The following is a 14263-nucleotide window of genomic DNA, read 5'->3' on the forward strand; positions in this document are numbered from 1 at the left end:
CAACAAAGAGCACCGTTTATAGCAACCATCGAAAACGACATCACCATGGCCCCAGCTACATCGCACCATCTGTACCCGCCCTTCCCTGATGGCGTGGTGACTGCCCCCCTGGTCTCCATCTCACTTGCTGAGTTGGAAACAGATAATGTCGCCGCCTCAGAAGCTCTTTTCAAAGCGTCAAAAGAGTTGGGTTTCTTCTACTTAAAAATGGATGGTTCTCCTTTAGGCGAAAAGATGGTTCTGCTAGCAGAGGAGCTCCATGCTCTCCAAAAGAAGTTTGATGATTTGCCATTCGCAGAAAAGGATCAATTTGCCCGTGAAAAGCTGCATCCTTTCTTCGGCTATCGTCACAGCGAGATAGGCCCCGTAAGAGAAGACGGCACGCGTGATCGGAACGAGCTATATAATGTAAGATGCTCAAGTCTATCAGCGTCCTAGAAAATGGCACTGACCGCAATTCAGATGCGCAAAGATGACATTGTTGGGAATTGTGAGCCGCTGCCGTGTCCCGATCTGATAAAACAACACTGGGAGTTGCTTCGCGAGTATGTCTATAGTTGTCGAGCGGTTATCGACCTCTTAATTGTACATCTCGAGAGGCATCTCCAAGTACCTTCTGGCACGATTGCCAGACTCCATCGCATAACCGAGCGGTCTGGTGATCACATTCGATTCAATAAAAGCGGAATACAGCCATACTCGGAAGAAGCTGCACGCCGGAGTGAGCATACAGACTTTGGAACGCTCACTATCTTGTTCAATTGGTTAGCTGGGCTGCAGATTCGCCTGCCGGACACAGAAGACTGGGTTTACGTCCGGCCCATACCCGGCTCAGCTGTGGTGAATCTTGGCGATGCGCTCGTCAAGTTTACGGCTGGCCTGCTGCGATCAAACATACATCGCGTTGTTCCTCCGTTGCCACCCCAAGATGGCCTAAGCAGACACAGCCTTGTGTACTTTTCACGGCCAGAGGATAGTGTTGTCCTCAGAAGGCTGAAAGGTGGTCTAATCGACAGGCAGCCTGTCAGTGAGGCGAATGATCCGGAGATTTCAGCCGAAGAATGGATTGTTCGGCGCTCCGTCGGAGACTTGCAAGGCGTTTATACCCACAAAGGAGGTCTTGAGCCCCGTTCCTTGGTAGTCGTTGAGGGCTCTATTTAGAGATACAGGCGTCAAGGTAGACCCTGAATGGCGGTTGTTATGAGATGCTGGGTGCTGCAGCCCAACTTACATGTACATATCGTACATATGTACGCAACAGACCCCAGGTCCGGGTAATTGCGACTCCAACTCGGAATTGTAACTATGGGATTTAACTATCTGAGCTAGGAAAATGTGCTTCAAATGGGAAGCCCATGCCTATCACAATTACATGCATTTGAATGGGCTTGAATTGTTGATTCTCTCTACTCTTTCCCAAGCCGTTTCCTATCTTCCTCTGTTGGAGGTCGAGCAGTGTCAGTTAGGCTGCAAATCTTCCACTCCACCTTCTGCGGCAAGCTTTCATCCCAGGCCGCTTTAATAAGAGTAAAGCAATTAGTCCCCAGGTGGGTGAGAGCACCCTTGCGCGTGAACCAGTAGGGCGTCCAAACCATAGCAAGGTCGCGGTCAATTAACACTGTAGGCTTGCCATCAAGCCCTTCTTCAAGCTCGCCATCCTCGATCGAGTCCCACGGCATGCGGTTTGCAAAACCGTGCGGGAATTGCTCATGTTCAAAGCCCTTGTTTACCTGTTGCATTTACGTTTGTGAGTATATTGTATTGTAGTTTCGGGGAGATGGTCTCGCAATGTCCATGTCATTACGAAGTGAAACAAGTCCCTACCATAGCTCGAGCGTGGCACGCAGTTCCATATGGGGCAAGAGTAGCCAGAAATTGCTCTCGTCCTGCTGCACCGCCCAGCTTTAAGGTCTCAAGAATTCGAACGCATAGGTTGACAACTTCTTGCTTATCGGCATCCGTAGCAGTTGGTGACGAAGATTCCATACCTGAATCTTTAAAATAAAACTATAAAGTCTTGGAGAAATATGGCTTGATAAAAACGGTCAGAGCTCAGAAAGGCGCGTGAACAAGTGGTTGTTTCTCACCACTAATAGCGACTGAGAGCAATACGAGTACATGGCTGTTATATATATGCAGAGTTTCCGGCCGGTAAGCACTAATTTCAAGTGGAAACAAGGCGGGTTTATCAGTGGAGGATCCTAGTTGGCCATATCATCAGCTACCAGCAAATTAGTACCGGCTGTTGTATGTTTTTGCTTTTTGGTCTTGCGGCTTCAACACCAAGCTCCTTATCAGTTGACCCATCACTATATCGAGCACATACGACCACAGGTAGTGGAAAGTTCGGGGTCCCGTCAAGCACTTCTCTTGAGTATATTGTCTTCTAATTTTAGTATCCCAGGCGACGGCTGCCCTGCTGCGCTCCCGCAACTGGCAAGACAACTCTAGTACCCCAGTTGATCAACCCTTTTTTCTCCATTAACGAATCGTAACAACATCCTGCCCTTTCTTGCTCGCAATCTCGCCGTCCACGCAGACTCCGATGAGCCTGTACGGGCTCATCGGATTGCTCCGACAAATAAGCAGGTTGCCGCAGCTCTTCCTCGCCATCTTCTCCTCCTCCGACAGATCGTCCTGGTGCTTGTTGTCGTCGCCGCCGTCGCCGCCGCGGCGCTGCGTCTGCCTCGCATCCGGCCCGGTCTCGGCGTACCCGTAATCTCTCAACATACCGTCAGTGGCAGAATGGCTGAACCCGTCCCTGACGAGCGCTCTGCCCGTGGGCCACGGCTTCTCGGGTCTCGGTCTCGGCAGGGGCTTGCTTTCCTTCTGGCTGCGGCACTGCGAGGCATGCCACTTGTGAGCGTCGATGTTGCCGCCAAAGGCCACGAGACGGAGGACGTTGTTGTGGTCCGAGTTGTCGAGCCACTTCTTCCCTACTCCCCCGGGGTTGACCAGGCCGAGGCCGTCGCGGATGATGATGCGGTTGGCGCCGTCCTGCGTGGCCGACCTCGTCCCGAGCGGGCTGCCGTGCACAGCGGTGAGGCCCTCGAAGATGAAGGAGAAGGGCGCCTCGATGACGCAGCCGCAGTTCACCTCGACGCGGCAGGAGATGTTCCGCGTGGAAGGGTTCTCGAGGCGAGATAGGTAGTCCGTGATATGGCGCAGGCGGTAGTGCATCGACATGTTGTGGTGGCGTAGGTACTCGTACGATGGGTTCTCCCACTCGGTGCCGCTCACGCACCGGTCGATCCAGTTGAGTGGCCGAGCGCTGGGGTCGGTGAAGTCCCAATAGGGCTGCAGCTTCTCGAGGAGGGTCTTGCGGAAGATTCCGAGGTCCTCGCCCGGGTCAAAAACACTCCCCAGCATGGTGGCGAACTGGACTAGATACCCGCCGGTCTCGTCGCCAGATACTTCGACCACCTGCTCGGAGTGATCAAGTATCGGTTCGGTCTTCAAGGTTCCTGTTTTGATCTTCTTGCCGCAGTTGCAGCCCCGGAAGTAAAAGCTGAAGTCTGGCCGGCCACCCCCGGTTGATGGAACCTGATTAAGACTTATTTTCATGTACGCCCGTGGGCTGCCAATGAGGCCAGTCGTGGCATACACCTTGGCTAGACTTGTGTTTTGCTTTAGGATGCCGAGATTGATTACTCCAGAGAAGCAATCGGTGGTCGTGAACTGGTCGTCGCTCTTGTTGTCGTCGTCGGTTCCATCTCTTTCCTCCTGTTCAAGTCTATCCTCCTCCTCATCGCTCTTGAAGTCCTCCTCGTCCCCCATCCCGATGAGCCCGTGGTCAGTACATTCTTTCTTTTCAGGAATTGCACTTTCATACTTTGTGCCAACTGGAATCCAGCCCCAATCACGATCCTCCCCACTGCCGATGGCGAGCTTGGTCCATGCTTGGCCTGTTTTGATGGACAGCTGCTTGAAGAAGGCAAACGAGAGGGCGTTGAGGTCGGTGGTGGTCATATCCCGCTCAAACTCTGCCGGTGTAAACAAACCGCTAAATACACCCAAAAGCCCCGTGAAGGTGTCGGGCTTCCAAGTCGCCTTTCGGGGGATGATGGAGATGGACGAGAACACGTTGCCGACGCCCTTGTGGTTTCTTTTCCACCACAAAGGGCCGCCGTTGATGATGTCGCCTCTTGCAGCGTTGATACCTTCCACTACCACCTTCAGGTAACCGAGGATGTCATTGTCATAATTGATCAAGGCTAGGATCATTCTCTGGGTTGTGGTCTTGAGATGCCGAGAATCGTTGATCCAGTGGTACAGCTTGGCCGCCTTGTCCATCGAGTCGGTCGCCAGGTCCATCCAGACACCCAACTCGCCTACGCACGATAACGTGGTCTTGTCGACACTCCAAAGTGTGGTGTTCTTACCCAGCAGCATCTCTTGGTACGTCCAGACGCGTTGAAAGTACACATTGTCGAACACGGCCTTGACTTGGTTGACGCATGTGGAGTAGCAGTTAAGAACGCCCATATCTATAGAAGCCGACTTGACAATGGATTTATCCATGGGAAAGGCCCAGGGCGCAGTATTAGCCCACTCAGACAGGCTGTCGACCATGTTTTGCGTCATTTTCGCTTCCGAGGTGATGGCCTCACCACTCGTTTGCGACATAACGTGGCCCACGAATCCGAGATTGGCGACCGTCTTCTGAGGGTCCCATACCTCGTCAATCTCGAGGAGTATATGGCACTTGCGAGCGCTCCTGTAGTACTCGTACATCTTGGGCACCTCGCGAGCCTTCTCAGCATCGTCGCTCTGGTTGATACACACGCAATCCGCCCATAGATATTCAATCCCGTCTTGCACCATCAATTTCTTGATATTCCGCAGCTTCTTCTTGGATAAGTACAAGGGCCAGGTCACTCCCTCGATTTTAGTTTTGAACGGCATCCTTCTCTTCAGTCCCCACGTGTACGAAGTTATGTCAAACGACTGCACTCTATGTGCACCCGGGGCATTGGGCTGCACGACGGCAAAGCTTTGAGAGGCGGCATCGTAGCGGAGTAAGCGGAGGGGCAAGACGGACGCCATCGTGGGAGAAATGAGTGCGAGTACGCAGTGAAAGAAAAAAAAAAAAAACAATTCGCGAAATTCAAGACGCGAGTGATTGAGACAGGTAATGAGAGACCTACTTATTCGAAAATTCGTAAGCTGGTGGAAAACTGAACAGATGGAAAATCAAGACTGCCTGTCTCTCAGCCACTGAATTGCAGAACGAAGCGGCTGAGCAGTGCTATCGTGGCACTGCGTGTATGTGCCAGGGTCATTTGGCCGTGAGGGTTAAATGAAAATTCATATCGCGTTTATGCATAAGGATATCCCCGCTTCCTTCGCCCACTCCCGATGCAACCTAGATGAGGCTCTGTACGGATATCTCTCCCATACATAAAGGGACACCATTTCGTACACACCACCAGGGCTCCGAGCACGACAACCACCACCAGCACCATCACCACCATCACCATCACCACCACTACAATCAACACGCCTTTCGTTGAATTTTGCATTCGCATCCTGTTGAATTAGGGGCCTCCTTGAGGGTGGAGTTGGCCTGCTAACTCCTAGGGTGTTGCCTTTGGATATTGACCCCTCTTACCAACCCTTCTCTAGAGCTTTGCATAGAGCTCTCTTTGCATCTAGAACACAGCTTAGAACTACTTAGCTAATATTTAGAACAGCCTAATTATATTTGACTGCTCGCGAGCAAAGAGGGAGGAAGGGGGCGTGACTTGTCTACAGCTCGTCGGTATCGGATGCTATATTACCTACCTAGTAGGTAAACGGCAGTGGAGTACATGTAGACGGGGCTCTATTATCTACGGAGTACTCCGGGGGAAAACAGCAGCGGGTCCCACTGGACAACGGAGGCCAAGTCAGTAAGACTTTGGGTATGTTCAATAACTAGAGCAGGTTCCTTATCCGCTCTCCCAGAGTCAAGCTAATGAGAGACAGATTAGTAGTCAGCCAGATGGGTGACCACTAGCGAACACCGGCTGTTGTATGTTTTGCGTTTTTGCAATTTTCAAGAAGCTCGTGTTGTTTTGTTGCAAGCAGGAATATAAGGTCTAGTTGGCGTAAGTCTAGTACATACGACCATAGGTAGAGGAAAATTCGGGGTCCCGTCTGCTCCCCCATAGACAAGCCTCTAACCGGCAGATTAGTAGTTGAGTGGGTGACCATCAGCGAACACCGGCTGTTGTATGTTTTTGTTTTTTTGCTTCTTCTTCTTCTTCTCTTTTTTATGTGTGTATGTGTTTGTGTGTGCGGATGTGGGATTGCCCAAGTTTAAGTAGCTTCATGCAGGCTGTGTGTGGTGGTGTGGTGGGGGTTTTTGGGCGGCTGTATGCACGTACACAGCATATAAGTAACATTGAACACTACGTGAAGACCTTTGGCTGCCTGTAAGATAAAACCTTCAATTACATGCTTGAATCGGTTCTATCGATGAATAATGAAACCAGCAGTCTATTACTGTAGTTACCCAACTCTCTTCCATTTGTGTTTCTGAACACAACCTAGCACGCCAGGACGCGATTCAATAAGCTGCAGCACCGACTCTCCCGTCTTATTGACGATACCTACCATAATGCATGCCATCTCTCTTCGAAAAGTATTCTTCATCAATTGAGATCACACCAGATGTTAAGCAAATAGTGCTTACATCCATTAATATCGCTGGGGCCAGATCTCTGCAAATCAGGAAGCAAGAATGCAATCTAAAGTCAGAATGATGTAGAGCTGCATAACTGACTTGACCCTCGCCGGGAACAAAAAGATGAATAAATAACACTGCTTCTTTTAGTCATTGAATAAAACAAGGTTAAAGTTGAATCGGTAGTGGCTCATTCGTAAGGATTACACAGTGGCGGCTTCGTATTCTTTTCATAGTCAATTTTCACATGTTCTTTGATGACAAATAACGCGCTACGCCTAGCCTATGAGCTCACCCATGGCAATTTCCCGGGATTGGTGAAACTGCCCATACTCAACGGGCTATGCAAATTGTCATTACTGGACTATATGTAAGAGAGCATACATTATAAAGAAAGAAAGGGTTCTCACTGTGGGGCCAGTTGCGGCAACGCTGGCTTCAGCTTCTTATCAGTTACACCAGACATCTGCAACACGCAATGGCGTCCGAAGGCGAAAGTGGCAGCTTACGCGACGAGGCTGGCAAAGTCTCTGATTCCAGGACTGGACGAGGTACAGCCAGGAAATCACGACGTGGAGGTGCTGCCGGGACTTCAAGATTCGGAGAGGTCCATTTTGTAAACATCTCACACCCTAGTGATGTTGGCTCTCAGATGACGGACATCCGCCGCTTTGTCATGCGGGGCGGAAACCAACAGCGGCGGACACAAGAATCAAGACCAGAGAATCCTCCAAATATACGCCCCGGATCCGATAACAGCTCTCCCGGCCGGTCATTGCCACCACTCGGAAGCTTCCCCGTGCCAGGCGACACGCGCATGCTGGAACTGGTCCGCTTTGGTAAGATCTAGATCTTGCGTCTTTTAAACGTAGCTGCTAACCCCCCTGTCTTAGCTAACGAAGTAACGGATGTCTATATCCCTTTTCGCGCTACGTGGTTTGAGGTGTCCTTAATGGACCCCGGAGCTTTTGAAGTCATCCTCGGCAATAACGCCAACCTATGGGAGAGGCTAAGAACAAATAATATTGTAGCCAAGACTCCAGAAGCCATGAGGCACTATTCACAATCCATAGTGCAGCTGCGGCAGCGTCTTGATGACGAAGCCGCGGTAAAGGGCCAGGGGATAATAGCAAATGTTTTAGGTCATGTTTGTCTTAACGTATGCTTCTCTCCTGCTCCGATCAAGAGACTTTAGCTGACGATAGCTAGATGAGACACTGCGACTGGACAAGTTGGAAAGTTCACATGGATGGATTATGCCTCATCTTAAATACTCGTGGAGGACTCTGTGACTTGTCTTACCAAATACTTTTACTGATACTACTGTGAGTACCGGTCGCTCCTAAGGATAGAGTTGCCTTTCTAACTGCAGTGCTACAGCTACGACTTGGTCGGGGGGCTAGTCTTCGACACCAGACCGCGATTGCCTCTATACGCAAGTTTAGGAATCCCAAGCCCAAATGGAGATATCCTATCGACACCTCCGAGGCTACGAGCCTTGCTCTTGCGATTGGTGCAGAAATCTGACCTGGTTGAGGCAGGAGAAGCCATGATGAAGATGTCACACATGTCCGGAATCATAAAAGAGAAAAGCAGATCCAGCACGTTCTGGAAGAAGGACATTGATGGGCTTCTCATGATTAGCCCGGCTCTACACTTTCTACTATCAATGCCAAGATTACCAGACGATTATATGACCCACACTAACCGTACCGACCTCGTTGCTAGAGAGTTAGTCCGACTTACATGTCTGACTGTCATGTCTGTCTTGAAAGAGAGATTGAGCTTCTTTACTGTTGAGAGAGCTGGATTACAAGCTCGGCTTGTGCAATTTATTGCTGCCAACATACGCTACGTGGAACCCGACTTCTTCGACCTCAAAGTCTGGGTATTAATTACTGGTGCGTTGATGGAAGAACGTAGCTTGAGAGACTTGTACATCAATGAGATAAAGCACACCATGATGATAACAAATACCTCGGTGGGAAATTTAGTTCATATTACTCAGGAGATGGTCTGGATTGATGCTCTAATGTCGTCTTCTGCCAATGAGTTGATACAGGATATCGCTCAAGGAAATTCTTGATAGCATTTATAGCAGATTATAAAAATATATTTAAACACTCAGCGACTCGAATATTAAGAATTAAAAACCACATGTCTTCTCAGGATCTTCAATAGTTATATAATCTCTGCATACGAGCTTCAAGGTCCAACCAAGACCGGATCGACACCCTGGGGAAGACCAATGGACGACTCATATTGGAAGCGCCACCACTCCACAACCTCACGATTGACAATCCATTTGGAGAACTGCGTAGGTGGCACCGTAGCATCCCGGAAGATATTGCCTTTGGTGTCGTTAATGTCCATCCGAGTGGTGTAAAGCACCGAGCTGTTCGCTAGAGATTGTTGGAACTCAGTGTCCATGATCCACGACATGAAAAGTTTCGAACTTTCCGGCCTCGGCGTCGTCTTGAAAATGGCAGCCGCCTGGGGCCAAGCAAGGCGAGTATCAGTAGGCGCTTTGGCCGCCAGGTTGGTCTGATCTATAATGTTGGTGGTGAAGCTGAGCACTGCGCTGGTATTTCCCGTGGTGAGATATTCCAGTACAGAGCCAGTGCCACGCCTCCACTGTACGCCTTGGTCGGCGACGAGCTTCTCGAACCATTGCCAGCCGTATTTGTTGATGGCCAAGGTGAAGAGATAGTTGATCGCATCGTCATCATTAGGGTAAGCCAGAATTAGCTTATTCTTCCAGCGCGGTTGGAGCAACTCTTCAAAGGTAGAGGGCACATCATTAGCGTGAAGTCTGTCCTTGTTGTATACGAACTGGCCAAATTGATCTATAACTTGTGAGCAGCCAGTCACGGTTTAGGTCTTCTATGTTCCAAGAACTTACAGAATAGGATGGACAAGAATCCACCGTTAGGATCCTTAACATCAGGATAGATGTTGTTCCACGAGGCAGGCTTGTAAGGCAAAAGTCTGCCATCGCGATTCCAGCGGTCAAAGTCATTCAGCTGCTGAAGTATGGCAATGTCGGCTCCATCATGCTGATTCTTTTGATACTGCCGGTCGATGCGGCTATCAATGTACTTGGACAATTCAACCTGCAAATTCAGTTTGATCTTTGGGAATCGGGCGTTGAATGCTTGGATAGTGCCTGCAGCCTGGTCGAGAGCTGTAATGGCGTTAGTTACCTAACTTGAGTGTAAGATGTAGAATCAGAGCACATACAGTCTCCACCCCAGAACACAAGCAATTCGCCAGTCTCTTTCTGAGCAGCTCGATAGATTTCGTCCAGAGAACGAGTGTCGATGGGAGGATTAGCACCGGGATAGGAGTTAAGTGCAGCCCCCAGGGCGATACCGGGGAAGAGCAGAGAAATCTTCATGATTGTGATTGGTGAGGTTAAATGAATATTCAAATGTATGCTGAAGGTCAGATGTAGCAAAAGCAAACAGAATGAAGGAGTCGTCTCCTTTTATAATATCAGAAATGCCAGCAACATGGATCGACAGCCAGAGACTAGCTGGTTGTATTTCAGCTTACTATAGACTGCTACAGCCAAATCACTGTTTGAAGCTTCCTTCAGCGTATGCTTCAAGATGACAATTTCCGCTGCTGATTGATCTACATCCTCCTGACTTCCCCCTTATCTCCGTATAGCAACGGTAAGTCCATACTTTCAGACGTAAATACGACTTTACAGAAGGTCATGTTGAGTATGCTTGATCAGCCTTGTGTTTATCAGATGGAACTAAGAAGCCCAGTAAGCAGGCTAATGCCGTAGCCAAATAAGTCTCGGCTTCGGGGTGGGCGTACTTTTGGCTCAGGCACAGAAGCCGCGCGCGATGACAATTCAACCTTAATCCACAACCAATGATCTCTAACACATACCAGCAATTTGGTTTAACGTAATAGAGGCTGAAGTGCTAATCCATATTTGGCACGCAGCTACCACGGTATTATGCAGCCTCGATGCTTTCTACGCAAAGACCAGGGTATGTAATCTTGGACGTTTATATTCCGCCTCCGTAACACCCTATTCGTGGAAGTCGCCCTTACACAATAGACCCGTTCATTCTGCTTTAAGCTTGGACCATTCGGCGAGATCATATTCCTTTTCGGGTTGCATGAGTGGAGGCCCAGAGGCTGGTCTGACAGACTAACGGGATCTGCGCTGGTGTTTATGCGATCATCTTAACCAGGAGTTACCGGTAAGCAGTGGAAAGCAAGGAACAACCCGAGAGAAGTTATCGAAGGAGAATGCGGGTTACCAACGACATCGTCACCGCCAAACTTAAAGGGGCGGTCGGCCTGCTCAAAACAGGTAACAATCTCTTAGCTGCGAGGCGTTACACCGGCAAGGTCTTTGTGTTATGTAATGGCATTTCTGACATGAGCTGGACCTGCATGAAGTTCTCAGTATACCCTATATGTTGGTAATGCTCAGATACGTAGTTGCTGTCATGGCTTATAATAGCTTCTTTGGCAACGTGAAGCTAAAAATGAAGAAGAACGGGTATATTTGGAAGAAAAACTTAGAAGGCCGCAATATCCGTGGCGTGCAACTCTGTATTGTCGTCATCCACAGTAGAGAATGAAATAACACTCAATATTTGGCCAACCAATTTCCACCATGTCTATTATCAGCAAGTCTCTACAGAGAACGCTCGCCATTGTGACCGACGCTGGCAAGCCCAACGGCGTGGGTTTTATGGCTGTCTCTACCATCAAATCTCTGGCGGCTAACGGATTGGACATGCACATTGGATCCCTTTGTAGAGCTGGGGTTTAGCACACGTATTATAACAACCTGTTCCCGATATTGGATCATGTAAAACCCTGGTTGAATTCCATGTTAACCCAGCTGCTGGACATTTAATAATCGGCGATTAAGGCTTTTAATAAGCAATCCTGCATGTAGGATTGAGGCCACGCCATTGGCCCAGCACTCAGCCGTTGGTGGCATTTACTCGTGATCCTTCTCCGAAAATGAACCACACCACAAGTCGATGAATTCTAGCAACAAAACTGTTTCATAGAAAACACCAAAAAACGAGCAAAAAAACAAAAAGAAAAAACATACAACAGCCGGTGTTCGCTGATGGTCACCCACTCAACTACTAATCTGCCGGTTAGAGGCTTATCTATGGGGGAGCAGACGGGACCCCGAGTTTTCCTCTACCTATGGTCGTATGTGCTTGTTTACTTCTTCTACCAGATTATAACCATGCAACCTGAATAGGTCGGGAGCTTTCTGTAAGTTTCGCAGTGTCGCGTAACATACCAAGGGAAGAAATTCAGCATGCCAGACCTTGCATAAAATTCTTACTCCCACATGTTGAGAATGGAAGGTAATCCAATATGGGCGATAGCTGTGGTGGTGAAACAAAACAATGCCAGCTAGCATCTAGGGCAAAGCAATGCTTGTAGCAAAGCCAGGAGGTGGTTATTTCAGAAGGTGTATGCGTGCATGTTTTTTTTTTCAAGATGTATACTACTGTATTATAGCTACCGGCGGTATCGGTATTGCCGTACATACAAACTGGTGCATTAACAGTAAATTTGTATGGGATGGAGGAATCTGCGTCAGGCCCCTCATTGTTACAGCACGATTATCGTCCATCTTAGGCGGTTCGCTAGAACCAAGGCTTACACCAAGGTTTACTGTACATAAACGGTGAGACGGGGCATTTAGGCAGCAATCGTTCGACACAGCCTCAAAATATTGAGCACCTCAATACAATTGTAATGTATAGCTTGACCTGCACGAGTGTCTACTTCCTTCCCTCGGACGAAAGCATTCTATAATACCCCTCTTCTTTACTTATCCGGGATATCTTATGTCTTCTACTGTTAAAAGAAACGAAAATGATAATACAGATGCGGCTAAGCTGTCTGACGTTTCCCTCGGACGATGTGTTAATTGTCGGAATCTTTGTCTGGGCGATATTACTGCCGAAGGCTACATGCTCTATTCAGACATTGCGAGTCTTTTAGGTAATATGAACGCCAATGGCGCTACTTCATGCGATTTATGTACTCTTATACTGTCGTCACTAAGATCAGACATGCATAAGCTTCAGTCTATGAGTTCCTGCAGTGTCACCTTGTACAGATATCCACCAGATCATCAATTATTGGAAATGATATACGTGGTTGTGACAGAAGAAAAAAGGCGCTCCGATTTCATGTGGTGTCCTGAGGGAGATGGACGTTGGTATCTTGGCCCACCAGACGAAAAGCCTTGGCTGGTCCGTGGCTATATCACCGTATATGCTGATCTTGATCCTGGTATGTAGTATGACCATCTTTGGTAGATATGTGTTGAGTTTAATGTGTGTAGATTTATCCTCGAGCTCTGCATGCACCATCAAGTGGAGGAGAGCAGAGTCATATTCCGGATCGAGTCGCTGCTTTGATCTGGTCTCCAATTGGCTATCAGACTGCCTAACGAATCATCATGGGAGGTGTGCCGTTAACGAAAACTCTCCTTTACCTAGGAGAGTAGTGGACGTTGGGCCACCGGATGGTTCTAAGCAGCCTCTATTGGTCACAACAACCCAGGGTCAGACCGGAAAGTACATCGCTCTCAGTTACTGCTGGGGTAAAAGACCATTCTTTACATTAACAAGTTCCAATATGGAAAAGTTCAAACAAAGCATTCCGCTAATAAACCTGCCGCAAACCGTCTATGACGCCATCACATTAGCAAGACGACTAGATGTTCGTTATTTATGGGTAGACTCTCTCTGCATCATACAGGGTCAAGATTTCAAGGCAATCAAAGATTGGGAACGAGAAGGGAAGACTATGGACAAAGTCTTCCAAGGGGCTTTTTTCACGGTCAAAGCCACGGGGGCATCTGACGCATACCAAGGGCTTTTTAATCATCGAACCCCTCCAGCAGGTCCTTGTTGCACAATTCCCATCGACCGGGATCAACCCAGACTGGTATATCTTGGCCAAAATGCCAATATTACGTTGCCGATAAATGAGCCGTTAGATCTGCGTGGATGGGCTTTTCAAGAAGCGCTACTTTCCCTACGATGCGTCTCATTTGGGAGCGAAGAGCTCTCTTGGAAGTGTCAAAGTTGCAGCAGAAGAGAATGCGCCTCGGACAGTATAGCAGTCCAAAAATCATCAATTAAAAGGGAAGAGCCAGGTCAACTGCGTTACAGCTGGAATGATATTGTTGAAGAGTATAGCTTAAAGAGCTTTACTTTTGTCTCTGATAAGTTGCCTGCAATAGCAGGACTTGCGCGGCTTGGTAGTACTCCTCCAGATGAGTACTATTTTGGTGCATTTAAAAACAGCATAATAGCGTCGCTCCTATGGCGTCATCTTGGCCGGATTGAAAATGGAAAGTATGAGTACGTGAAACAGGATAACATGCGACGACGAGCGCCTTCGTGGTCTTGGGCTTCTGTGGATGGAAAGGTTAAGTTTCTAACCGGCTATATGGACGATTCTATCGACATCAAGGAATTCCGAATGGACGGTTCTATTTATCTTGAAGGGATCATTAAAAAGGTTGATACGATGCGCCTGCAAATTTCTGCAAGTTATTACGGCGGATACGACAAC

The 14263-nt window shown here is 48.5% G+C and overlaps 5 protein-coding genes across 5 annotated transcripts; 2 read left to right on the forward strand and 3 right to left on the reverse strand.

The window, feature by feature from the left end:
• Window positions 1-45: 45 nt before the first annotated feature.
• Window positions 46-1161, forward strand: T069G_04988 (2OG-Fe(II) oxygenase superfamily domain-containing protein; the record flags this gene model as incomplete). Its single annotated transcript, XM_056172198.1, has 2 exons — window positions 46-408; window positions 463-1161. 2 exons carry the CDS (start codon window positions 46-48, stop codon window positions 1159-1161), a joined length of 1062 nt encoding a protein of 353 aa, XP_056029056.1.
• Window positions 1162-1406: 245 nt separating this feature from the next.
• Window positions 1407-1986, reverse strand: T069G_04989 (uncharacterized protein; the record flags this gene model as incomplete). Its single annotated transcript, XM_056172199.1, has 2 exons — window positions 1407-1730; window positions 1825-1986. The coding sequence occupies 2 exons, from the start codon at window positions 1984-1986 to the stop codon at window positions 1407-1409; spliced, it is 486 nt and encodes a 161-aa protein (XP_056029057.1).
• Window positions 1987-2481: 495 nt separating this feature from the next.
• T069G_04990 (uncharacterized protein) lies at window positions 2482-3186 on the reverse strand (the record flags this gene model as incomplete). The annotated part of the gene is made up of 1 exon (XM_056172200.1): window positions 2482-3186. One exon carries the CDS (start codon window positions 3184-3186, stop codon window positions 2482-2484), a length of 705 nt encoding a protein of 234 aa, XP_056029058.1.
• A 3959-nt stretch (window positions 3187-7145) lies between these two features.
• On the forward strand, window positions 7146-8753 carry T069G_04991 (uncharacterized protein; the record flags this gene model as incomplete). Its single annotated transcript, XM_056172201.1, has 4 exons — window positions 7146-7506; window positions 7561-7826; window positions 7877-7992; window positions 8048-8753. The coding sequence occupies 4 exons, from the start codon at window positions 7146-7148 to the stop codon at window positions 8751-8753; spliced, it is 1449 nt and encodes a 482-aa protein (XP_056029059.1).
• A 119-nt stretch (window positions 8754-8872) lies between these two features.
• On the reverse strand, window positions 8873-10064 carry T069G_04992 (bacterial extracellular solute-binding protein domain-containing protein; the record flags this gene model as incomplete). The annotated part of the gene is made up of 3 exons (XM_056172202.1): window positions 8873-9513; window positions 9570-9851; window positions 9908-10064. 3 exons carry the CDS (start codon window positions 10062-10064, stop codon window positions 8873-8875), a joined length of 1080 nt encoding a protein of 359 aa, XP_056029060.1.
• Between the last annotated feature and the right edge of the window lie 4199 nt (window positions 10065-14263).

Source organism: Trichoderma breve, chromosome 3 (assembly GCF_028502605.1).
Source record: "Trichoderma breve strain T069 chromosome 3, whole genome shotgun sequence".
NCBI lineage: Eukaryota > Fungi > Ascomycota > Sordariomycetes > Hypocreales > Hypocreaceae > Trichoderma > Trichoderma breve.